The 20,269-nt window shown below is 35.3% G+C and overlaps 1 protein-coding gene across 1 annotated transcript in view; it reads right to left on the bottom strand.

Annotated features, from left to right (window-relative positions):
- Fyb1 (FYN binding protein 1) overlaps positions 1-20,269 on the bottom strand; it is a 181,140-nt gene that overhangs the window by 53,637 nt on the left and 107,234 nt on the right. The window contains exons 4-12 of the mRNA XM_074077883.1: positions 15,662-15,708; positions 12,867-12,886; positions 12,373-12,407; positions 11,362-11,482; positions 8,185-8,344; positions 7,368-7,512; positions 3,328-3,350; positions 2,159-2,222; positions 1,172-1,309 (exon numbers count right to left, since the gene is read on the bottom strand). Coding sequence (XP_073933984.1) covers positions 1,172-1,309; positions 2,159-2,222; positions 3,328-3,350; positions 7,368-7,512; positions 8,185-8,344; positions 11,362-11,482; positions 12,373-12,407; positions 12,867-12,886; positions 15,662-15,708 — 753 coding nt within the window. The remainder of the gene's footprint in view (positions 1-1,171; positions 1,310-2,158; positions 2,223-3,327; positions 3,351-7,367; positions 7,513-8,184; positions 8,345-11,361; positions 11,483-12,372; positions 12,408-12,866; positions 12,887-15,661; positions 15,709-20,269) is intronic.

The following is a 20,269-nucleotide window of genomic DNA, read 5'->3' as shown; positions in this document are numbered from 1 at the left end:
AGAATAAGAGAGGAACATTCACTTACACTAGCGTGAGAGCTTGTTAATACAAGTGATGTGAAACCAGGATTAGGTGGCATTTAGTCACAACATTTAGCTACAAAAAGACTTTTGTTTTATTACTTTCTGAGTTGTTGCTTGTAAATATATATATACAGACACAAACACAGACACACCTCTGACAGGAAGGACTGGTTAAAGGAGAATGTGAGGGACCATTCATTCAACTGAGTCCAAATCAGAATTGCATGGTATGTAATTGAAGCACAAAAAGACACTTACTTCTAAGTAAGGATGATATTTGAGTGATGTTCAAGAGAAGATTTCTTGTTATGTTTTCTTAAATTTTATGTGTACTGTTTATTCACTACTACTTTGGTATTTTAAAGAAGTTTTAAAATTAGGAATGATATTTGGAATGAACAGTTTATAAATACTTCTGTGAAACGTGGTGACAACAGTAGTTACATACAAAACAGAAAGACTTTCCTGTGCTAAGAAACATGACTACGATCCTTCAAATTCTTATGTATGGAATTTATGCTAAAGGACATATTTTGGAATGGAAAGAGAAGGCTTATGTCTTAATTTTTATTTATACAAATAAGATATTGAGAATTATTTAAGTGTAGGTGAAGTATAATTCAAATAGAATTAATGTATCACTATTGTGGAACAAAGTTACAAAGACTTTAAGTATATATTTAGAGAAAATAAATTTCAATTCTAGCAAATGAATTTTGCACAAAGAACGTATAGTTTAAGTAGTAGTCACAATAATATACTGTAAATTAAAATGTAGCATTGGAATTGTAATCATAAGCTTCTAGATATGAAGCTGCAGTTAGTTCTACTAAATGGAGGGTGTGTTTATGTGTGTATGACTGTGTGTGCATATGTGTTCATATAAACCTACAAATTATGCAAATTTATGGGGAAAGTAAAATACAACTTTAAACATTATATGAGTTTTGAATAATTGGGGTCTTATGCAGTTAATGCATGAGTTTAAAATCAATCTAAAATGAGTTTAGGATGATTAATGGAAAATAATATTAAGATGGCTTGAGTCTATCAGGACTTGATTATTGGTTATAGAACATTAGTAGCATTCAATTAAATTAACATTAGTGTAGTTATGGTGCACTGAATTTGGTTGGTTGACTCTTACAATGAACCTTCATTACTGTCTGACTCAGAGACTTTAGGTTTCTCTCGTATACTTTTCTTTTTCTCATCTTTTCCCTTTAACATCTTCAAAATCCCCCAGGACCACGTGTTATTCTTCTCTTCAACCTGTAGTGTGGAGCTTTGGAGCATGCAGGCATTGATAAGAATGTAATAATCAGCAGAACATGAAGACATTGTGTGGACATTCAGATTTCTAATAATTAATACTGCATAGATCATTCAGGCAGCAAATAACTCATTGCATTCAACAAAATGGTGCTATTAAGCTTACACATCACAGTGTTTGAATATTGCTCTTAGTACTTAGTGAGATTTTTCTTGGTTCTTAAAATATGAAGGTAAGTCAGTTAGGATTAAGTATAAAATCTAAATTCAGTGTTATTTATGATGAAAAATCAAGTAATCAATACAGCATAAATTTTAAATGTACCATTTAAAAATGGAAGGAGAAAATTTATTATTAGTCTAAAAGATTACTAGTTTACAAAATATTATTACAAATACAAAGATATTTATTATTAAGCTAGAAGATTAAATATTCAATACAAGTTTTGCCACAGACAGCAAATGATCTCAAGTTATTGGGTTGCTTAAACTGAGTTATTATATAACAGATAATCATGTAACTGATAAACTCTCTAGAGATTATTGTAAAAGTAAATTATTGATTAATAAATAAATGATTGGAAAAATGTTTGGAGAAACATTTACACACCTGTAATTTATTCCTTCTACATTTCACTTCTTTTGCCACAATTGAGATTCTTCTAAACAACCTGCCATGTCATTTAAAGTATGGTGCAATTTTACACTTGATTTACTCTTGATAGTAATTAAACATTTAAATCACTTTAGGAATGTAATAGAAAAATCTAACATCTTCTATTTTTATTCTAACTGGAAGTCAAAACTAAAATTCCATATGTGAACATTTTGCAACAAAAGGCAATTCACTGGTTATTCTCACCCATCGTCATCTTGCTCTTCTATCCCATCATAAACATCATCATCCGGTGGTGGGGGGAACATCCCTTAATTATGATGAGGGAAGAAACTGTTAATTTTATAGTTCAGTCATGGAGCTCACTCAGATTTTGACAATTTGACAATATTTGATAAATATTCCCTATTTGACTGCAGACGGCATCTCCCTTTCATATGAACCTTCTAAATAAAAAACTCTAATTTCCCACACTCACATAGGTAGTAGGTAAATTAATTGCTTTGTTGACCATTTTATAAGAATTTTTAGGGCTGAAATTGTAACAAATAAAAGAGGCATAGCAGATAGGCACTCTGGGCTTTAGATGAAAGGAACGAGGGAGAATAAATGTGAGCAAAAGAATATTGAATAAGAGGTAGAGTTAGATATTCATCTAAAAAAAAGATAAGTGAGGAGATACTGAAAAAACTTTAATAAAAAAAGAAAAATTAACAGTGAGCCAATGTTTAGGAAAAGATACTAATCAAGATAGAAGTGAAGAAAATCAAATGAAAGGAAAGTTGCATCTGTAAACATTGATGGGTGTTGAAATAAAGAAAGAAATGAAAGGTGACATTTTAGTACATGTGTTTTAAACTTAAACTCTTTCTTGTTTTACTTATTGTGTACTCTTCAGGAATCCTGCTGTTTGACAAGTATTTATTTAACCAGTGTTTACCAAGTACCTTTTATTCGCAGGAACTGCACAATGACCTTCAAATTTAATTTTTACTATGAGAATTTGAGCCCTGCAAGATACTAGTTCAAATTCCATGTGCTTTTGTTGGAAAATTCAGGGGACTTTAGGAACCACAGTCAAGGAAACCTTATAAGTTGTCGTTCAAACAAGGGTTTCTAAACGTGAAGGGGAATGTTCAGACAGTTGATGTAAACCAAGACTGCCCAGTGCACACAGGGAGTGTGTATGTGGGATCACCCTAGGATCCATAACGAGCTTAGAAGAAAGAAGTGACTTGTTCAGAGTCACTTGGTGACCAGGACTACAGTACAGGTCATTGACTCCCAGGCCAGTGTTCTTTCTCCTCATTGAGATCCCCTCATTATTGACAAAGTAAAGTGTTTTGTCATTAACATATTCAAAAACGTTGCAGACTTGTAAAAAACTTGTAAGCACTAATACATGTGTGGCTTACCTCCACTTCCGCTCTGACTGTGGCTAGGAAAAAAAATCAGAAATATTAAATTAATATATGAATTATTTACCTCTCAAAAAGAGAAGTACATATATTGAGAAGTATACAAAAGATAAATAACACTCAAGTTAAAAGCTCAGTATATCAAATGTGAAGAGAAAGAAAAATGTTCTTTACCACAATAGATGCATAATAACAAGGCAACATAATAAAACAAAAAACAAAATGAATCAAATGAGTTATAGTACTACTTAGGATACTCAAAACAGTGATACTGTTTGTTTTAACATTTTCCCATGGGGAAGTTTTCGGATTGTACATTGTTACATTATTCCATAAATGGGCCACTAAAAATACCTCAAGAATCATATAGAGCAATTATCATTGCATTAACTTCAGTTATCTTTCAATATCTTAGAACTATAACAACTAATAGCATTAACTTTTCTTTGTTAAGGAAAATCATTTTAAAAATTGAAATCTTCATGGGACTTTTATACCATATGGCCTCTAAGTCCAGTTTTCCTTTGTTTCTTATTTCTTCCATAATATTCTGTGCTTTCATTATTTTAGCTTTTAGGGTGATCTGTTCTTTCAAGTATCTCTCACCACAGTTGAAGTTCTGTGAGAGAAAAGTTCTGAGAGAGAAGTTCTAGACTATAGGTCTAGAAAAACTCAGAAGTCATCTATTCAATCCTCTCATTTTGTGGGAGAGAAACCGAGGCTCTAAGAATTTAAGTGACTTGACCAAAGTCACTTCCATACCTAGCTACACTCCTTCTTCCCTCACTTTTGGCTTTTGGATAATCTATAAATAACAAATTATCAGTTTGATGCTACAATATACAGGACAACTATACACTTATACCTGACTCCTTAATGTTAAAAGCCAGGGGAAAACATTAATCTGATGTAGATCTTCAGTTCATTTAGAGGTAAAAAATGCTATTGCAATGGAATTTTGTAGAAAAACATGCTATAAACATTTTACTATATAAGTAAGAATTGGTTTTATTATGTACATGAGAATATTTACATAATAAAATTGCATTTTATTATACAAATATGAAGAAGCTGAAGTACACTCTCTTCTTGCTTATGCACCATTTTCACGTCTATTTTCTCTGACACTTCTCTCTGAGCATGAAACCAGCACTCACTAAGGATTAGGTGCATTCTGATGGGCCATGGCTCCTGCAAGGATATTTCCTCTTGAAGGTTCTCATACCCACTTCCTAAATCACAGGTGTAAAACTGCCACTCATTTCTCTTGTTTGAATGTAAAATATTTCACAAGTGAAAGTAAGGTGGTGAGTGAAGAAGAGGGGGTGGGTGGCTGTGGGGCAGAGAGACACATGGAAGGAAGAAGGTTTGCTATGTGATGGAAGAATGGCCCCTGTGTGTGCAATTTCCTTTGCCTCAGCGTTTCATAGTCATTACAGAAACCACTTTAGTTGAGAAGAAAGAGTGAAGGGCAGCTGTCAGGGTCCGTGCTTTTAAGCCTCATGTCTGCTCCCAGAGTTTGAAGTACGCAGGCAACTCCCTCATCCGAGGGGACCAGGAAAGAGCAGGTGGAGGGTGTGGGGATGCTGGAGGCATGGAGGAGGTTGGAGGAGGGGATTGTGCTTTTCTTCTTATTCCTTTCAGGGCAAGCTGCCAGCTACACTCAGCATCTTTCTTTTTTCTACTAATGACAAAGCCTGTTCTGTTATGAGAGCTCTGCTAGCAGCAGCTGTAGTTTTAGAAATAAAACATGTATAAAACAGTTTCTTTCTTAAATTTGCCTATGAAATATGCATATGAGAGGGGCAGATGTTAGTAAACATTGGGGCACTATACTTCATATATTGAGCACTAAAACCCTACACCTCCTGTAACCTCACCCTTTTATTAAGCAGAACAATCCTTGTCTGCTCCATACTTACTAACTAGAGCATATCTTTTGTGGTATGTATGGACTTCATAAAATGAAAACAATGAATAGTAATAGTTTTGGGACAGGTCAACCTATTATGGTGAAATAATGCTTTTAAGAACTTCTTTCCTTTTTTTTTTTTTTCACAAAATTACTTTCTTGAGCATACATACCAGTAAAAGTATTTATCAATGCAAATGGGGTTCTTTAAGACTCCTAAAAGAAATGCATTAAAATGAAATATAAAAATACAGCTTGTACATGGTAATACAGTGGACATACTCATGTCCAGAAAATTCGGTAAATTGTAGAATGTGACCATTGGGGTTTCATCTGAACCTGGAACTCACATTTACTGACTCTCAAACAAAGTCAATATGATTCTTATTACTAAAGCCAACTTATAATCCACAAACTTCAGTGCAGCATTGCATATTTTGATATATGCTGCATAATTTACATTCATAACATGGTAAGAAGGTATAGCAGGCTTTGATTCACTTTAGAAAGTGAATTAAGGCCGGGAACCAGTGGCTCACGCCTGTAATCCTAGCTACTCAGGAGGCATAGATCATGAGGATGGTGATTCAAAGCCAGCCTAGGCAAATAGCTCCACGAGACCCTATCTCAAAACAAAACAAAACAACAAAAACCTTCACAAAGATAGGGCTGGTGAAGTGGCTCAAGGGGAATGTCCTGAGTTCAAGCCCCAGTACCTCAAAAAAAAAAAAAAAAAGTAAGAAAATGAATTAAAATTTCACAAAAAAAATTGCCAAGAAGCAACGTAATAGGCTTAACTGATGACATGAGGAAAGATCAAAGAAGAAAATTTAGGACTGGTGGAGTGGCTCAACTGGTAGAGCTCTTGCCTAGCAAGCAAAGGCTCCCAGTATCACCAAAATAGGGAAATTTAAGTCTTCATATGCTTTATAAGAAGCATAATGTACTTTAAAATATAAGTACATTACTAACTTTGTGGACTTACATTTGTAAATGGTTGATAATTTTAAAAATTTTTTCTTTGCAGTTAGAGTTGTAAAGAATGAAGGCATGTTTTTATCCAGGAAAGGATCTAGCAAAGATTCTATTTTTTGAAATTACAATGGTGGTTTCCCAATTTCATAAAATGGGCACAGAAAAATGAGGATTCTTTACTAGACTGAAAGATTTTTTTCTTCCTTTTCCTTCACCTTGAGAGGATTATGTCATTCACAAGAGAGAGAGGCATTGGAGGACAGAAGAAAGAAAAGGAATGGAAACGAGGAGAAGAAAGAGCAAAGAGAGATCTGAACTAGGTCAAAGAGACAGCAGGGAAAGGATGTGGAGAGAAAGGAAGCTGAAGACTCAGAAAGGAAAGAAGGAAAGAAGAATTTGTTATGGTTTGAATTTGGATAATACCCCCAGAGGTCTGTGTGTTGAAGATGTGGTCCTGTGGTGGTACTGGGAGCAACTGTAGCTTTCTGAGAGGTGGAGCCTGCAGGAGGTCTTAGGTCATTCAAGGAATTGTGGGACTTTTGCTCTTCCACTTTCAGTTCTCTGGTTTGTGTGAACAGTTTTCTCTGACACACTGTACTCCCTGCCATTGTAATCTGGCAACTTCACCAGAGGCTTATAGCAATGGTGAAACCATGAGTGAAACAACCTTTTTTCTTTCTATACATTAAATGCTTCAAGTATTTGGGTGTAATAATGTGAAGCTGGCTAATACAGAAGTATGTGGGAGAAGACTGTCAATCTGTTTCCTCCTCCAGAAAGGATATACTACTATTCTTGTGGAGGAAAAGTCACCCTGACAACAACAGAAAACTGGACCCTTAGTTGATACCCAGGGTTCATGGGATATTGAGGAATCTTGTGTTTTTTGTCTGGGGCCAATTTGGGATTGCAACCCTATATCCATGGCCTCTTGCATAGGTAGTATCACAGACAGGAACTTATCGACTGAGATAGGGTCTCACTAACTTTGTTCTGGCTGACCTTCAACTTCAGTCCTCCTCATTTCTGTCTCCTGAGTAGCTGGGATTATAGGTGTGAGCCACTGTGCCTGGTCTACATGATCTTAAAACATAATATCTGTCAAGGAGACAGTCTGATCTGTCTTGCAGTATGCATGTCTGTCACATACCTGTTAGTAGCATCCTGCTCTGCCACATCATCGTATACTTCTTGGTCATCTTCAATAGGTCTTGTTGGAAGAGCACCAAAAGAATTCTTTTTCCGTTTCAAGGAATCATAGTCAATCTCTACTGCAGTTGTTTTAATGTAACCATCTACCAGAAAGGGAAAGACTTAGGTTCAGGCAGCTGTAACTTAAATACTTTAAAGTTGTGAACAAAATATCAATTGCATATTTGCTTTCTAAAACTTCCCTTTAAGGCAGGAGATAGGGCTCATTGGTAGAGTGTTTGCCTAGCATGCCCAAGCCCCTGGAAATTTAAGAAAGATTTCCTCTTATTTGTTTGCAATTCTGATTTACAGACTGCTTTGACTGCCTATTTGGACACATTTTACTGTTCTTTGGGCAACACTTATCCTGTTGTACATTAGTCAAGTCTACAGTCTATTCTAATGATTCCAAAGTGAGTCATATGAAACATTTTCCCCTTTTAACACAAAAAGAAGAATCTTTTTTTGGTGGTACTGGGGTTTGAACTCAGGGCCTTATGCTTGCTAGGCAGGCACTCTGCCACTTGAGCCACTCTGCCAGCCCAAATGAAGAATCTTTGATCCTCTCTAGAATAGTGTAGAACTTTACATTGTTTCTCACTAAAAGAACACAGACGAAGTGAAGAGGGAGCTATACTTGTCATTTAAAATTTTTCCTAACTCTGTCCATCCAGGAACATACTCCTAACTCAATGCTTACACTTCTGGAAGAAAGTGAATGTGTACTATTGAATGCAAAAGAAATCCTTTGAGGTCATGAGGAAATGTGCACTCACAGGACCCTCTTGCTGTTCTGCCTAACCATTTTCCTTCAGGGTTATCTGTGATACGGATTATTTCAATTTCCTCTCCTTGCTTGAAGCTCAGTTCATTCTTTCCACCTTTGACATCACAGCAAGCTCTTGCTTGATGGATGACTTGAATGGGGCCTGTTAGCTGCAATGAGAAACAAAAATTAACAGGTTTCCTAGAAAACCTTTAAGGAATGCAATTTTGAATGATAATAAGTCCATAACTTGCTAGCCCGCCTGTATCCGATGTTTATAGCACTCAACTAGAAGTTGAGGGTATGTCATTCTTGGTGAGTGCTCTCATAGGGAGGGTTGGGGGAAAATCACTGATGCCAAGCAAGACCAGCAAAAGTCAGGTGCTTGTGGTCCAGGAGAGAGAGGTAGGGATCTGTTGACCATAAGAACACTGCCCCAGACCTGCAAAGGCAGCCCCTAATAACTGATATTGCATGTGTACAACCATCCATGACGACTGCTATGTGTTTTGATGGGATACATTGGTGGTTTGTTTGGTAGATGGAGGTTTTTCTCCTTTGAGTTCCTTCCTCCTCTCTCCTTCCTCCTTCCCTACCTCCACTCCTCTTTCCCTCTCTGCTCCTCTCTCTCTCTCTTCACTCTCCCTCTCTCCTCTTTTTTCTCTCTCCTTTCTTTCTCCCCCCCTTTCTTTCTTTCTCTCTCCGTCTTCCCTTCTCTTTCCTTCCTTCCTTTCTTTCTTTCGATTGATTGAACCCAGAGTCTCACGTGCACAAAGAGCAACTTGCGTAGTTATTCTGATGTTCTCTGCAGGCCCAAAACAAGAAAGAGAAAGGTAGGTGGTAGTGACAGTAGGGTATACTTGTGAGAAATGAAGCTTCTTTCTTTTTTAAAACTTTGTGGAACCTGTTTGTCTATAAACTTGGAGTAGATATGACATGTCCTAAAAAGATGATATTTTAGAAATAGCTTTAAAAAACAGCAAATACTATGTGAGCTTTTCATAATTAATATTTTGAATAGTGCGGTGGTTTCTTTACAGCAGGAGGAATAATCCTAGTTTAGAACTGAATCCTAAAATCCTAATTTCCTAATCCCAAATTGGTGTCTTCAACAGAATTTCTTGGATCTTTTGATATGCAAATATGCATTGTGATTTTAAAAGAAGCCATACCTTATTTTATTGCATTTATGATGCTATGAATTATAAAACATATTAGTTATGTACCACTAAGGGATTTTCATAAAGTTTAAGTTAAATTATGTACGTCATGATATTGTTGGGACTCAATTCTCACATTTTAAAAACCCAATGTTAATTAAAATCTTGTAGAAGAAATATAGCTTGCAAAGCTCTACTTTGGTGAGTTCAGATCTAGTGATACGACTTCTAACTCTTTTTTTCTTACTAAAAATATTTGAATGAATGAGTGAAATAATGTAAAATCTATTGCTCCAAAAGAAACTAAGAACAACCTTTCACAGTTCTTTGAAAGCTATGAACAATCTCTCATGAAGTATATGATATAGATTTTCATTTAAGAAATTAATTCTTTTCTTAAAATATAAATATTGGTAGCCATATATTCTGTGTGAGTAAAATGTCTTAATGTTCATACCATAATCATAATTTTATTTATATATAAATAAAATTTAATGAAAACCTAAAATTGATATAGTGCTTGTGTTATATTTTACTTAATATTGTAACAAATCTTCTGAAATGGTGCTATTTATTCTCCTAAAAGAATATGAATCTGAGTATCAGAGAACTTCAGTAATAAGCCCAAGATCACATGACTCATGTGCAGCTGGAATTTCAATTCACATCTGTGTAACTGGCTCCACAATGGATGTTTTCCCTGCAAGACCTATTGAACTTTTGTTTTAATGACTATATTGGGAAGTTATACATACACAACTCTTTTATAATTCAAATGATATATTAAATTCTCTAGAAGAGTAAAAATGTAAAGGAAACGTTATTTGAATTCTTTTTAAAGAATAGTTTTGTAATTCAAATAGTCAACCTAATTATATTTCAGATGCCAGATCCATACCACATGGTTACGTCAGCAAAGATGGTATGGCCAAGAAAGCATAGCTTGTGAATGTAGCATTTAGTGGTGTTAGTAATAGAAGTCACACAATTACAGAAATCAGAGAAGACTGAGTTCAGAAATTGAGGTTGACAAAGAGGGATGAAAAGCAGCAGGTATCACAAGTCAGCATGTATACACGCTGAAAATAAAAGCAAGAATGTAGGTCAGGTCCAGACACCAACAACTGGAGTAACTCAAAGAAATGCTACTCTGAGACAGGTCTGTCCAGAAGACACCTGTGCCCCTTGCATCACTGCATTTCATGCCACCAGAACATCAACGTGTGTGGTCCTAAACCCATGGTTGGCATAAGTAGGCTAATAGCTAATGTAGTCCCTCAACTCAAATTAGCCTAACCTATTCCATATTGTAAAGGACTCCATCTCGTCAGGCAGGAAGGCTATTTTACTGTTTTATAGAAACTTTTTCTGAACTCAAGTGGAACCCCACGTGCATCCTGTTGACAACATATTTGACCTCATGAGGTCATAGAAAAGATGGTACAGGCTAACAAACGACCACCTTGGCAAAACACTGAAAAACTGGTCTTCCTAGTCGCTTTCTGGAACAGTCAGTTGAACCAAAAAAAAAAACACAAACAGCAGTACATTCCTCCTACATCTCAAATCTTATAAACCCCAGCCCTGACCTCATTCCTCTACGTATCAGCCCCCTTTCCCCCTCTGGAAAGCAAATAAAACTTTGCTTCTGCTTAAAATTCTATTTTTCTGTGAAATCTTTCACACTGTGCACTGGCTTCAAGGACTGAAACCTAACAGCTAATGCAGTAAATTGGAGAGCCAAGTTGAGTTTGAGTAATGGAGTATTCACTCATTTAATCAATATAAAATGTCCTGGATATCCACTACTTTTAACCCCCAAATTATGCTTTATTTGGATTTTATTGCATTTCCTTTTTTAGTGCAGGGATAAAGGGTGTGTTAGGCAAAAAGTACTGTTATGAAGATATGTGCTGTTTCAAAAATAATAAATAATTGTCCAACTATGTAAGTTTTCAGAAACAGTGCTCCTCATCTGAGTTACAAAAAGATGTTACTCTTTTACCCATCGACAAGCAAGCTCTTACTTTAAATTTCTTCTTTAGTTCTTGTTCTTTCTTTTCTTTCTCTTTCTGTTCCTTTCTCTCCAGCTCTAATCTCTTCTTTTCCTCCTTTTCCCGTTTCTTATCTCGTTCTTTGGATGCTTCTCTGTGAAAACAAATTGTTAGGTTGCTCCCACATCTGTAGGTGATGCACCAGGGCTCACTATCCAAAGAAGTTTCTGCCCAGCACAGATGAACTATAGATGAAGGCAAAAAGCCAAGGTTTGTCAAAATCCTGGCTGAGCAAGACTTTTTTTTTGATAGTAGGTTACCTTCCAGTGACATCTCAAGTTGCTGCCCCTTAAAATTTGTGCCAGCAAGTGGAAGACACTGATCAGAAAAGCCCTGTCCTTCTTGCATGTTGGCGTCAAGAGAATTATTAATCTCTCTTTCACAGGCATGCCTAAGCATGCATGCAGGCACTTTGCACACATTCAGAACATTTAGTCAGAATTGGTTGAATAAGAACTACATAGAGAAAATTAAGATGCCTGAACTCAACATATGATTTAAAAAGAGTTCATTTCTACTTTACCCACTTTCCAAGAAATTTCTTTGTCACATAGAAATCTATTTTGGAGGCATTTTTCATCGGGCTGGAACTTTGGGATCTGGGTGCTATGTTAAACTGTATCTCACAGTGACCCTGTGTCCAGGTGAAGAAGGTATAACCCATAAATTAATTCATTTGCTTAAAGATACATCAAGAGCAAGAAATACAGATTTCTTGTTTGATTCCCTGCCTGTAGTCTCTCTAGTGGTCTGCAGGTCTCTGGCTTCTCACATGATAGCAAGTTAGCAGAGTTCTCTGTGGAAGGACTCAGAGAAGAAAATAAATTTTAGTCCTTTACATCAAAATAAGGGTTGTCATTATATGTCAGTCATTTGAATAAATAAAGTTTTCCCTTTCTAGTGTCATTGTATACCCTTTCTTCCTCTTACAAAACCTTATATTCATCTTAGAGAAAACTATTATTTTAGAAATATAATTCATACATGTCTTCATATGTTTCTCCTTCACTTTCTTGATCCTGTCAAGAAAAACATACATAATGATTAATTTTGACTATTCAAAAAAGAAACACATGCATATTTCATTGATAAAATATTTCATTAAGCAAGTACTTATGAGTTTACGTAATTTAAGCATATGTAAGTTTGGCTTGTCTGAATTGTGTATGTGCGTGTGTTGTGAGATAGACTAGGAAAGCAAGCATGAAAAGATTTCATGTTTTGTTTTGCTATGTTATCCAGATGTGCAGTTACAGACAGGAGTTCAGCACTATAAAATTACTAGGAGTCAGTGTACTGATTGGTGTCTACTGTCTCAAGAATTTTACATGAAATAAGGTTAAAATTGAAAGATATCACCACTTTTTCTAAAAATTTGTATTTGTTTAGTTTATACCAATAAGAAGTGAAATGCAATAATTGTTAAACATTATAATTTTAGCAATATAATTAAAGAAGAGAAATAAAAAATATCTGACCTCCTCTAGATTTCCAGCACCTAAAGGATTAAAAAAGAATTAATTTAATGCACTTTAATTAAGAAACACTTTAATGTGTGACTATTGGATACAATAATATCAAAAACAGTTGGTAATCTAGTACAACTAATGGTTTATCAAAGACATAAAAGTATGAAATAGAACGTGTGCCTTAGTTCTTTGCAATGGATTTTTGTTACTGTAACTTGATTATAAAATCATTTTATTGGATTTCATAAAATAATGCAGAAGCCAAAAAATAATTAAGGCACCTTTTATTCCATTTATGTACATTTGGTTTTTGGGCTTTTGTGGAGCAAAGTATTATAGAAAAACCCAAGTAGTTCACATGTTTTGATTCATTTGATTTGCTTTCATGTATCAAACAAATCATGTTAATTAGATTTTTAAAATATTTTGTTGCTCAAAAATTTAATGGAATGTCTGTACCACATATTAAGACATATTCTAATATTAAAAGCAACAATATAATATTATGAGCAATTATAGTGAGAATAGTGTAGTGTTGGTATAAGAACAGATGAATAGGCCAATAGAATAGACCAGAGAGCTCTGTAACACATACAAATGTACAAATACATACTTATGATATACATACACATAAAGAATTGATATAGTATAGGTGGATGAAAAAAGGTGGATGGTTTAGAATACGGTAAAGAGAAAATTCCTTATATGAGGCAACAAATCTAGATTTCTACCAAGTTTTCAAAGCAAGACTGTAAAGAGGGCAAAGACCAAAATATGTAACAAAATTCATAGAAAAAAATAAGAGAACACTTTTATTTCCTAAGAGCAGAGACTTCTTAAACAAAACTTAAAAAGCATAAATTATAAAGCAAAAATTAATTAATTTGATTATAATGAAATTTATTTACATTCATGGAATGACAGCATGACATTAATAGACAATGGGCAGAAGGGGAGATGACATTTGCAGTGTTGGAAATCAACATGAGTTTGACGTCTGGAATATAAAGGAACTCTTGCAAGGAGGAAAGGACACCACTCCAAGTTAAAAAAAATGGTCAAAGGATAGAGACTGGCGATTTTAAAAAGAAGAAAACACAAAGTCTTATGGGCAAATGAAGCATTCAACCTCAAGAATAAAAAAGGAAGTGGGTGTCAGTGGCTCATGCCTGTAATCCTAGCTATTTAGGAGGCTGAGATTGAAACAAGTGAAGTTGGAGGCCAGCCAGGGCAAATAGTTCTCATGACCTTATCTTGACAATACCCAACACAAAAAGGGCTGGTAGAGTGTTTCAAGAGGCAAGTCTGAGGCCCTGAGTTCAAACCTCAGTGCTGCCAAAAAAAAAAAAAAGCAAGAAAGAAAAACTATGAAATGAAAATTAATATGAATTAAAATATGAAAATTTAAGTAATAATTTTATAACATATAAGACTAATAAAACATTGGAAAGGATGCCATGCACTGGACAGGCATGTTGGAACCTTTAAGCCCTGTTAATTAGAATATAGACAGATCCCCTTGTCGTGTTTGCCCTTGATCTAATGTCCACATATGAGGGAGAACATATGATTTTTGGTCTTTTGGGCCAGGCTAACCTCACCCAGAATGATGTTCTCCAATTCCATCCATTTACCAGCGAATGATAACATTTCGTTCTTCTTCATGGCTGCATAAAATTCCATTGTGTATAGATACCACATTTTTTTAATCCATTCGTCAGTGGTGGGGCATCTTGGCTGTTTCCATAACTTGGCTATTGTGAATAGTGCCGCGAGAGCACACAAGGGAGGGGTGAGGATAGGTAAGACACCTAAAAAATTAGCTAGCATTTGTTGCCCTCAACGCAGAGAAACTAAAGCAGATACCTTAAAAGCAACTGACGCCAATAGGAAAAGGGGACCAGGAACTAGAGAAAAGGTTAGATCAAAAAGAATTAACCTAGAAGGTAACACCCACGCACAGGAAATCAATGTGAGTCAATGCCCTGTGTAGCTATCCTTATCTCAACCAGCAAAAACCCTTGTCCCTTCCTATTATCGCTTATACTCTCTCTACAACAAAATTAGAAATAAGGGCAAAATAGTTTCTGCTGGGTATTGAGAGGGTTGGGGGGAGAGGGAGGGGGCAGAGTGGGTGGTAAGGGAGGGGGTAGGGGCAGGGGGGAGAAATGAACCAAGCCTTGTATGCACATATGAATAATAAAAGAAAAAGAAAAAAAAACTAAATTTATGTTTTATTGATACAAAAAAAAAAAAGAATATAGAGAGATACATCTACTCTGAAGAGCATTCTAGTCCTATTCAACCAAAACAAGTATTCCACAGTTTATAACCAGTCTTTCTACTGCCGAATAGCACCTTACAGAAAGTCTTTCAGAAGTCCATGTGGGGATCACAAAAAGGTGAACTGTATTTTTTTATGGTACCCATGAAAAGGAGTTAAAACGTGGATGCATGCCAAGGCACACTGTGTAATGGTTAATGGCACAGAAAATATATACACATGGTGACAAGGAGGGACTCAAAAAATACCTTAGGATGAGAGTTAAAAAAAAAGAGTAACCCATGACATACTGTTTATGGAAATTATGTACATGTATTCACATGACAATATACAAAGAATACATATAAACATTAGAACATTTGTCTATGGTAAAGGAGGAAAAGTAAGTGACTGAGCCATGGAGAGTCCAAGACATATGAAAACAAAAAGGGGTCTTGCATAAGCTAGTGATGATAATGACACTATGAGAATGATTCAAACTTTTATACATGAGATAAAAAAATAAATTTTTGTCTCTTACCATCAGAGTGCATGACACCATCCTGATTTTCTTCATTTACAGGGCTTCTGAAAACAGGAAAGAAAAAGTAAAATTGGAGTAAGTAGATGCTTACCCTAAAAAGAAAATGAAAATAAGAATTATTGTTTTCTCATTAAAGTTTGCTCTGATTTAAAACTTTGCACACCCATAAAATTGGCTTTATACACCAATAAAATAGCCTTGTATTTATGTTGTTACTGTGGCAAAAATACAGAATCGAGAGGCTTGAGTACAACGCTCTATTCATGGTGGAATATATATTTAACCCATTGCTATGAGAGAGAATATGCTTTTCATTAAACCTACTATAAAGCAGTTATCCAATTCTGGAATTCTGAGGGCATTTAATTGTTCTGTGGTATATATACCAAGGGGAATTGGTTTTGATCCCCAGCTCCTTCCTCTTCTACAGATGGTTTCTGTCTGACTTGTACTCCAAATGCTAAATTGCTCAACTCAAACTGCTCATAACAGCATTGTCAATACCTAAGCCCCATAAATCCTTAATGATTTACATAGCCATCTATGCTTTCTTTTTCTTGTTTTTGGAAGTACTGGGGTTTAAACTCCCTCTCATAGTCCCTATGTCTTCAATTCTTATTCTCAGATTGATTAGCATAGCTGGAGACAATCACTAATTTTACTGACTCAGGACATTACAAATAATTGATACCCAATCTCAACTCTACCCTCAATGCTACTCTATAATCTCATTTTTTACTCTATAATCTCTCCTTTTTCTAGTCAACCTTCTCTTGCATCGTCCTTTTCAATACCTATTCAAACCTTTATCACTTTCCTCAAATGTGCGCTTCTTCTCCTCCCCCTATAATCAGTTGACCTTGTTTCTTATTTATTTCACTTTTAAAACAGCCATGATTGAATATAAATTCTCTTAAGAAAATGTATCCCCTTAACACAAAAACTTATCTGCAGTTATAGTCATCTTTACCTTTCCCCTACCAAAGTTTTTCTTGCCCATCTGTTTTCAATTACATTTGAATTCTTAGCAATTTTGTTCCTTCAACGATCCCTTTTATTCCATGTGTTGTCATATTATTTACATTCTTCTCCTTCCTTTACTCCCCATCCCTAAAGATCTCATTCTTTGTTTTCTTACTCAGCCCAAGTTACTTTTATCCACAAAAACCACACTTCTCTTTGCTTTTCTGAATCTTCCACATTACCACAAGATAATAATCCTTTTTTCCACAGCCAAGCTAGAAAAAGGTGTCAGTGGCTTAATACCCAAACCACTTTAAAAATTAGGAGAAATTATTACTTGGAAAGATGGGAGGGAGGAGTTGGGATAGGAAAGAGTAATAGAGGAGACTAAGATAATTAAAGTACATTATATCCATGCATGGAAGTGTCTTGATGATACCTCTTACTATATACAATTTAATATATGTTAATAAAAAGTTATAACTTTACTAGGAATTATAAAACATAATAAAATGAAAACAACAATAAAAGACAAAATAGGAAAGTCAAGTATACATTAAAAACTCCTGACAAAAGAATATGGCATAATCTTAACAAAAGCAAAACAAAACTATAACTTAAAAAAAACCATAAATTTGATCCAGTCACCTCTACATCCACCCACCAATCTAGAGGAGAGAGGAACACATTTGCAGAATTATAGAGAAGCAATCAGAAAAATCTGGACTATGGATAACTACAGTATCCACAAACACCTTGATTTCCTCAACAAAGAAATTACAAGGAATAAAAAAGATATGGATATTATTCTGTACCTTAAAGAGAATTACAAACATTAAGCAAAGAATATGTGCATACTTTGGATTTTTTTTTTTTGTGGTACTGGGGCTTGAACTCAGGGCCTTCATTTTGAGCCACTCCACCAGCCCTATTTTTTTCTCTTTCTTTTATTTTATCGTTCTTACATTTACTTATATGTGTATACATTGTTTGGACCACTCCCCAGACAGCCCAATACCCCTCTTCCAGGCAGAACCTGTTCTGCTCTCTTGTTTTCCAATTTTGTTGAAGAGAAAACATAAGCGATAAGAAAGACATAGCAGTTTTTGCTAATTTGAGATAAAGATAGTTAAACAGAGAGATTCCTAGCATTGCTTCCATGCACTTTGTATTACAACCCACATTGGTTCATCTCTACCAGACCTCTTCACTATTTCCTGGTCCCCTTCCCATAGTGGCCTCTGCCAGTTTAAGATTACTATATTCACTCCTTTACAGTGAGCACATAAACCACATTTAAGTTTTAGGTTCCCTTTCCCTATTTCTCCCATGCACATTCTGCAAAAGTTCTGTTTAGTTCAGTTGCCCATTTCTTTATTGGATCATTGATTTTGGGAGAGTTTAGTTTTTTGAGTTCCCTGTATATTCTGGTTATCAGTCCTTTGTTGTATAATCAGCAAACATTTTCTCCTACTCTGTGGGTGGTCTCTTTAGAGACCATTTCTTTTGTTGTACAGAAGCTTTTTAATTTCATGTAGTCCCATTTGTCCATCCTTTCTTTTAGTTGCTGGGCTGCAGGAGTTCTACTGAGGAAGTTATTTACTATACCTATTGCTTCCACAATATTACCAGCTACTAACTGTAAGGTTTCTGGTCTGATATAAAGGTCCTTAATCCACTTTGAGTTGATACTAGTACAAGGTGATAGACATGGATCTCTTTTCAGTTTTCTGCAGGCTGATAAGCACTTTTCCCAGCAACATTTGTTGAAGAGGCTGTCTTTTCTCCATTGTATGCTTTTGGCACCTTTGTAAAAAATAAGGTGGGCATAGCTGTGTGGATTCATATCTGGGTTCTGTATTCAGTTTTACTGATCTTCATATCTGTTTTTGTGCCACTACCATGCTGTTTTTATTGTTATGGCTCTGTAGTATAGTTTTAAGTCAGGTATTGTGATACCTCCAGCATTGCTCTTTTTGCTCGTATTGCCTTGGCTATTCATGGTCTTTTGTGGTCCAAATGAACTTTAGGGTAGATTTTTCAATCTCTGTGATGAATGTCATTGATAGGAATTGCATTAAACATGTAGATTCCAGCCTTATTTTTGTGAAGGGTTTATTGGGATAGGTTCTCTCAAACTATTTGCCCAACTGGCTTCAAACTGCAATCCTCCTGATGTAACAATAACATCAAGAGACTAAGCTAACTTTTTTTTATTGTTTTGCTGGGTGGGGGTACATTGTGACATTTACAAAAGTTCTTACAATGTATCAAATATACTATACTTGACCTCACCCTCCAAAAACTAGCTTTTATTTCTAAAATAAATCATTATCATTTGTGAAAAAGGATGCTAAGTGAAAAATACCATTGGACTTACAGTTTACTTCCTAAGAACACCAGATGAATAATGAATCCCTGCAGAACAAGGGGTATTTATTGAGCATATTCATTCATGTGTGCCTGTACAATTTATGCAAAGCATTTATTGCCCACAGGCACTGTTGGCTCAGACACATTTATTTATTCATAAGCCCAACACTACGGCACATAAATTTTAGTGCAATATTGTATAGGTTTGAATTTATGATTTAATGTATAACATTAAAATATTCTGTAAATATGAAATGGCGATCATAAGGGCAATGACAATGAAGAATAAAAGGGAAAAAAGATGAGGAAGCAAAGTAAGTGCAAATGTGCTGAACAAACTGAGACCCAATTGTCACCAATTGCTCAAAGTATTCCAGGCATTGAGAAAATCTCCACAGAGATGAAGAGGAAAACAGTGGAACCAGTCACAGCCAAAAACAAGAAAAGGAGCAGGGGAGGAGGCAAAGGAGAAGAAAAGGAATCTATCAGTTGAATAATGAGTCTACTCAAGAAGGCCTTTCCCCAGGGCTCTTTGTTCTTATACTGTAGCATATATAAATAAATAGGAAAAGTAAATTCGATTTAATATTATGACTGTCATTTTTAGAGCTATCAAGACTTTATTTCCTGAAATGTAAAGATATACAGCTGTTGATATCTATACCTTATTTGTTATTCATATATTTAGCTTTTAGTTGCTGGAAGGTATTTTCTTTTTTGTTCTTTAATGAAGAAAGAGTTAATCTTAAAGATTAACTTTTTAAGGAATTAATCTTAAAAAGTGCATAAGTCACTTTTTACATACATGTGTATATGCACATGTGCATAAGAAGGTGTAGCTCAAGAGGTAGAGAACCTCAAAAAACTATAAACTCCCCCCAAAATTCAATAACCCAAAGAAGAAATCGGCAAATGAACTGAACAGAACCTTTTCAAAGGAAGACGTCCAAATGGCAAAAAAAAAAAAAAAAAAAAATCCCTGGCCATAAAGGAAATGCAAATCAAAACCACATTAAGATTCCACCTCACTCCTGTCAGAATAGTTACCATCAAGAACACAAATGACAACAAATGTTGGTGAGGACATGGGGAAAAAGGACCCTCATACACTACTGGGGGGCTGAATATAAATTCATACAACCACTATGGAAACAGTATGGAGGCTCCTCAAAAAACTAAAAGTAGAATTGCCATATGATCCAGCAATATCACACCCAGGGAAATACCTGAAGGAATGTGAGTCAGGTTACAACAAAGGCACCTGAACAC

The sequence above is a fragment of the Castor canadensis genome, chromosome 6 (assembly GCF_047511655.1).
Source record: "Castor canadensis chromosome 6, mCasCan1.hap1v2, whole genome shotgun sequence".
NCBI lineage: Eukaryota > Metazoa > Chordata > Mammalia > Rodentia > Castoridae > Castor > Castor canadensis.
The sequence above is the reverse complement of the archived record's forward strand: the minus strand, read 5'-3'. Positions and strand labels throughout refer to the sequence as shown.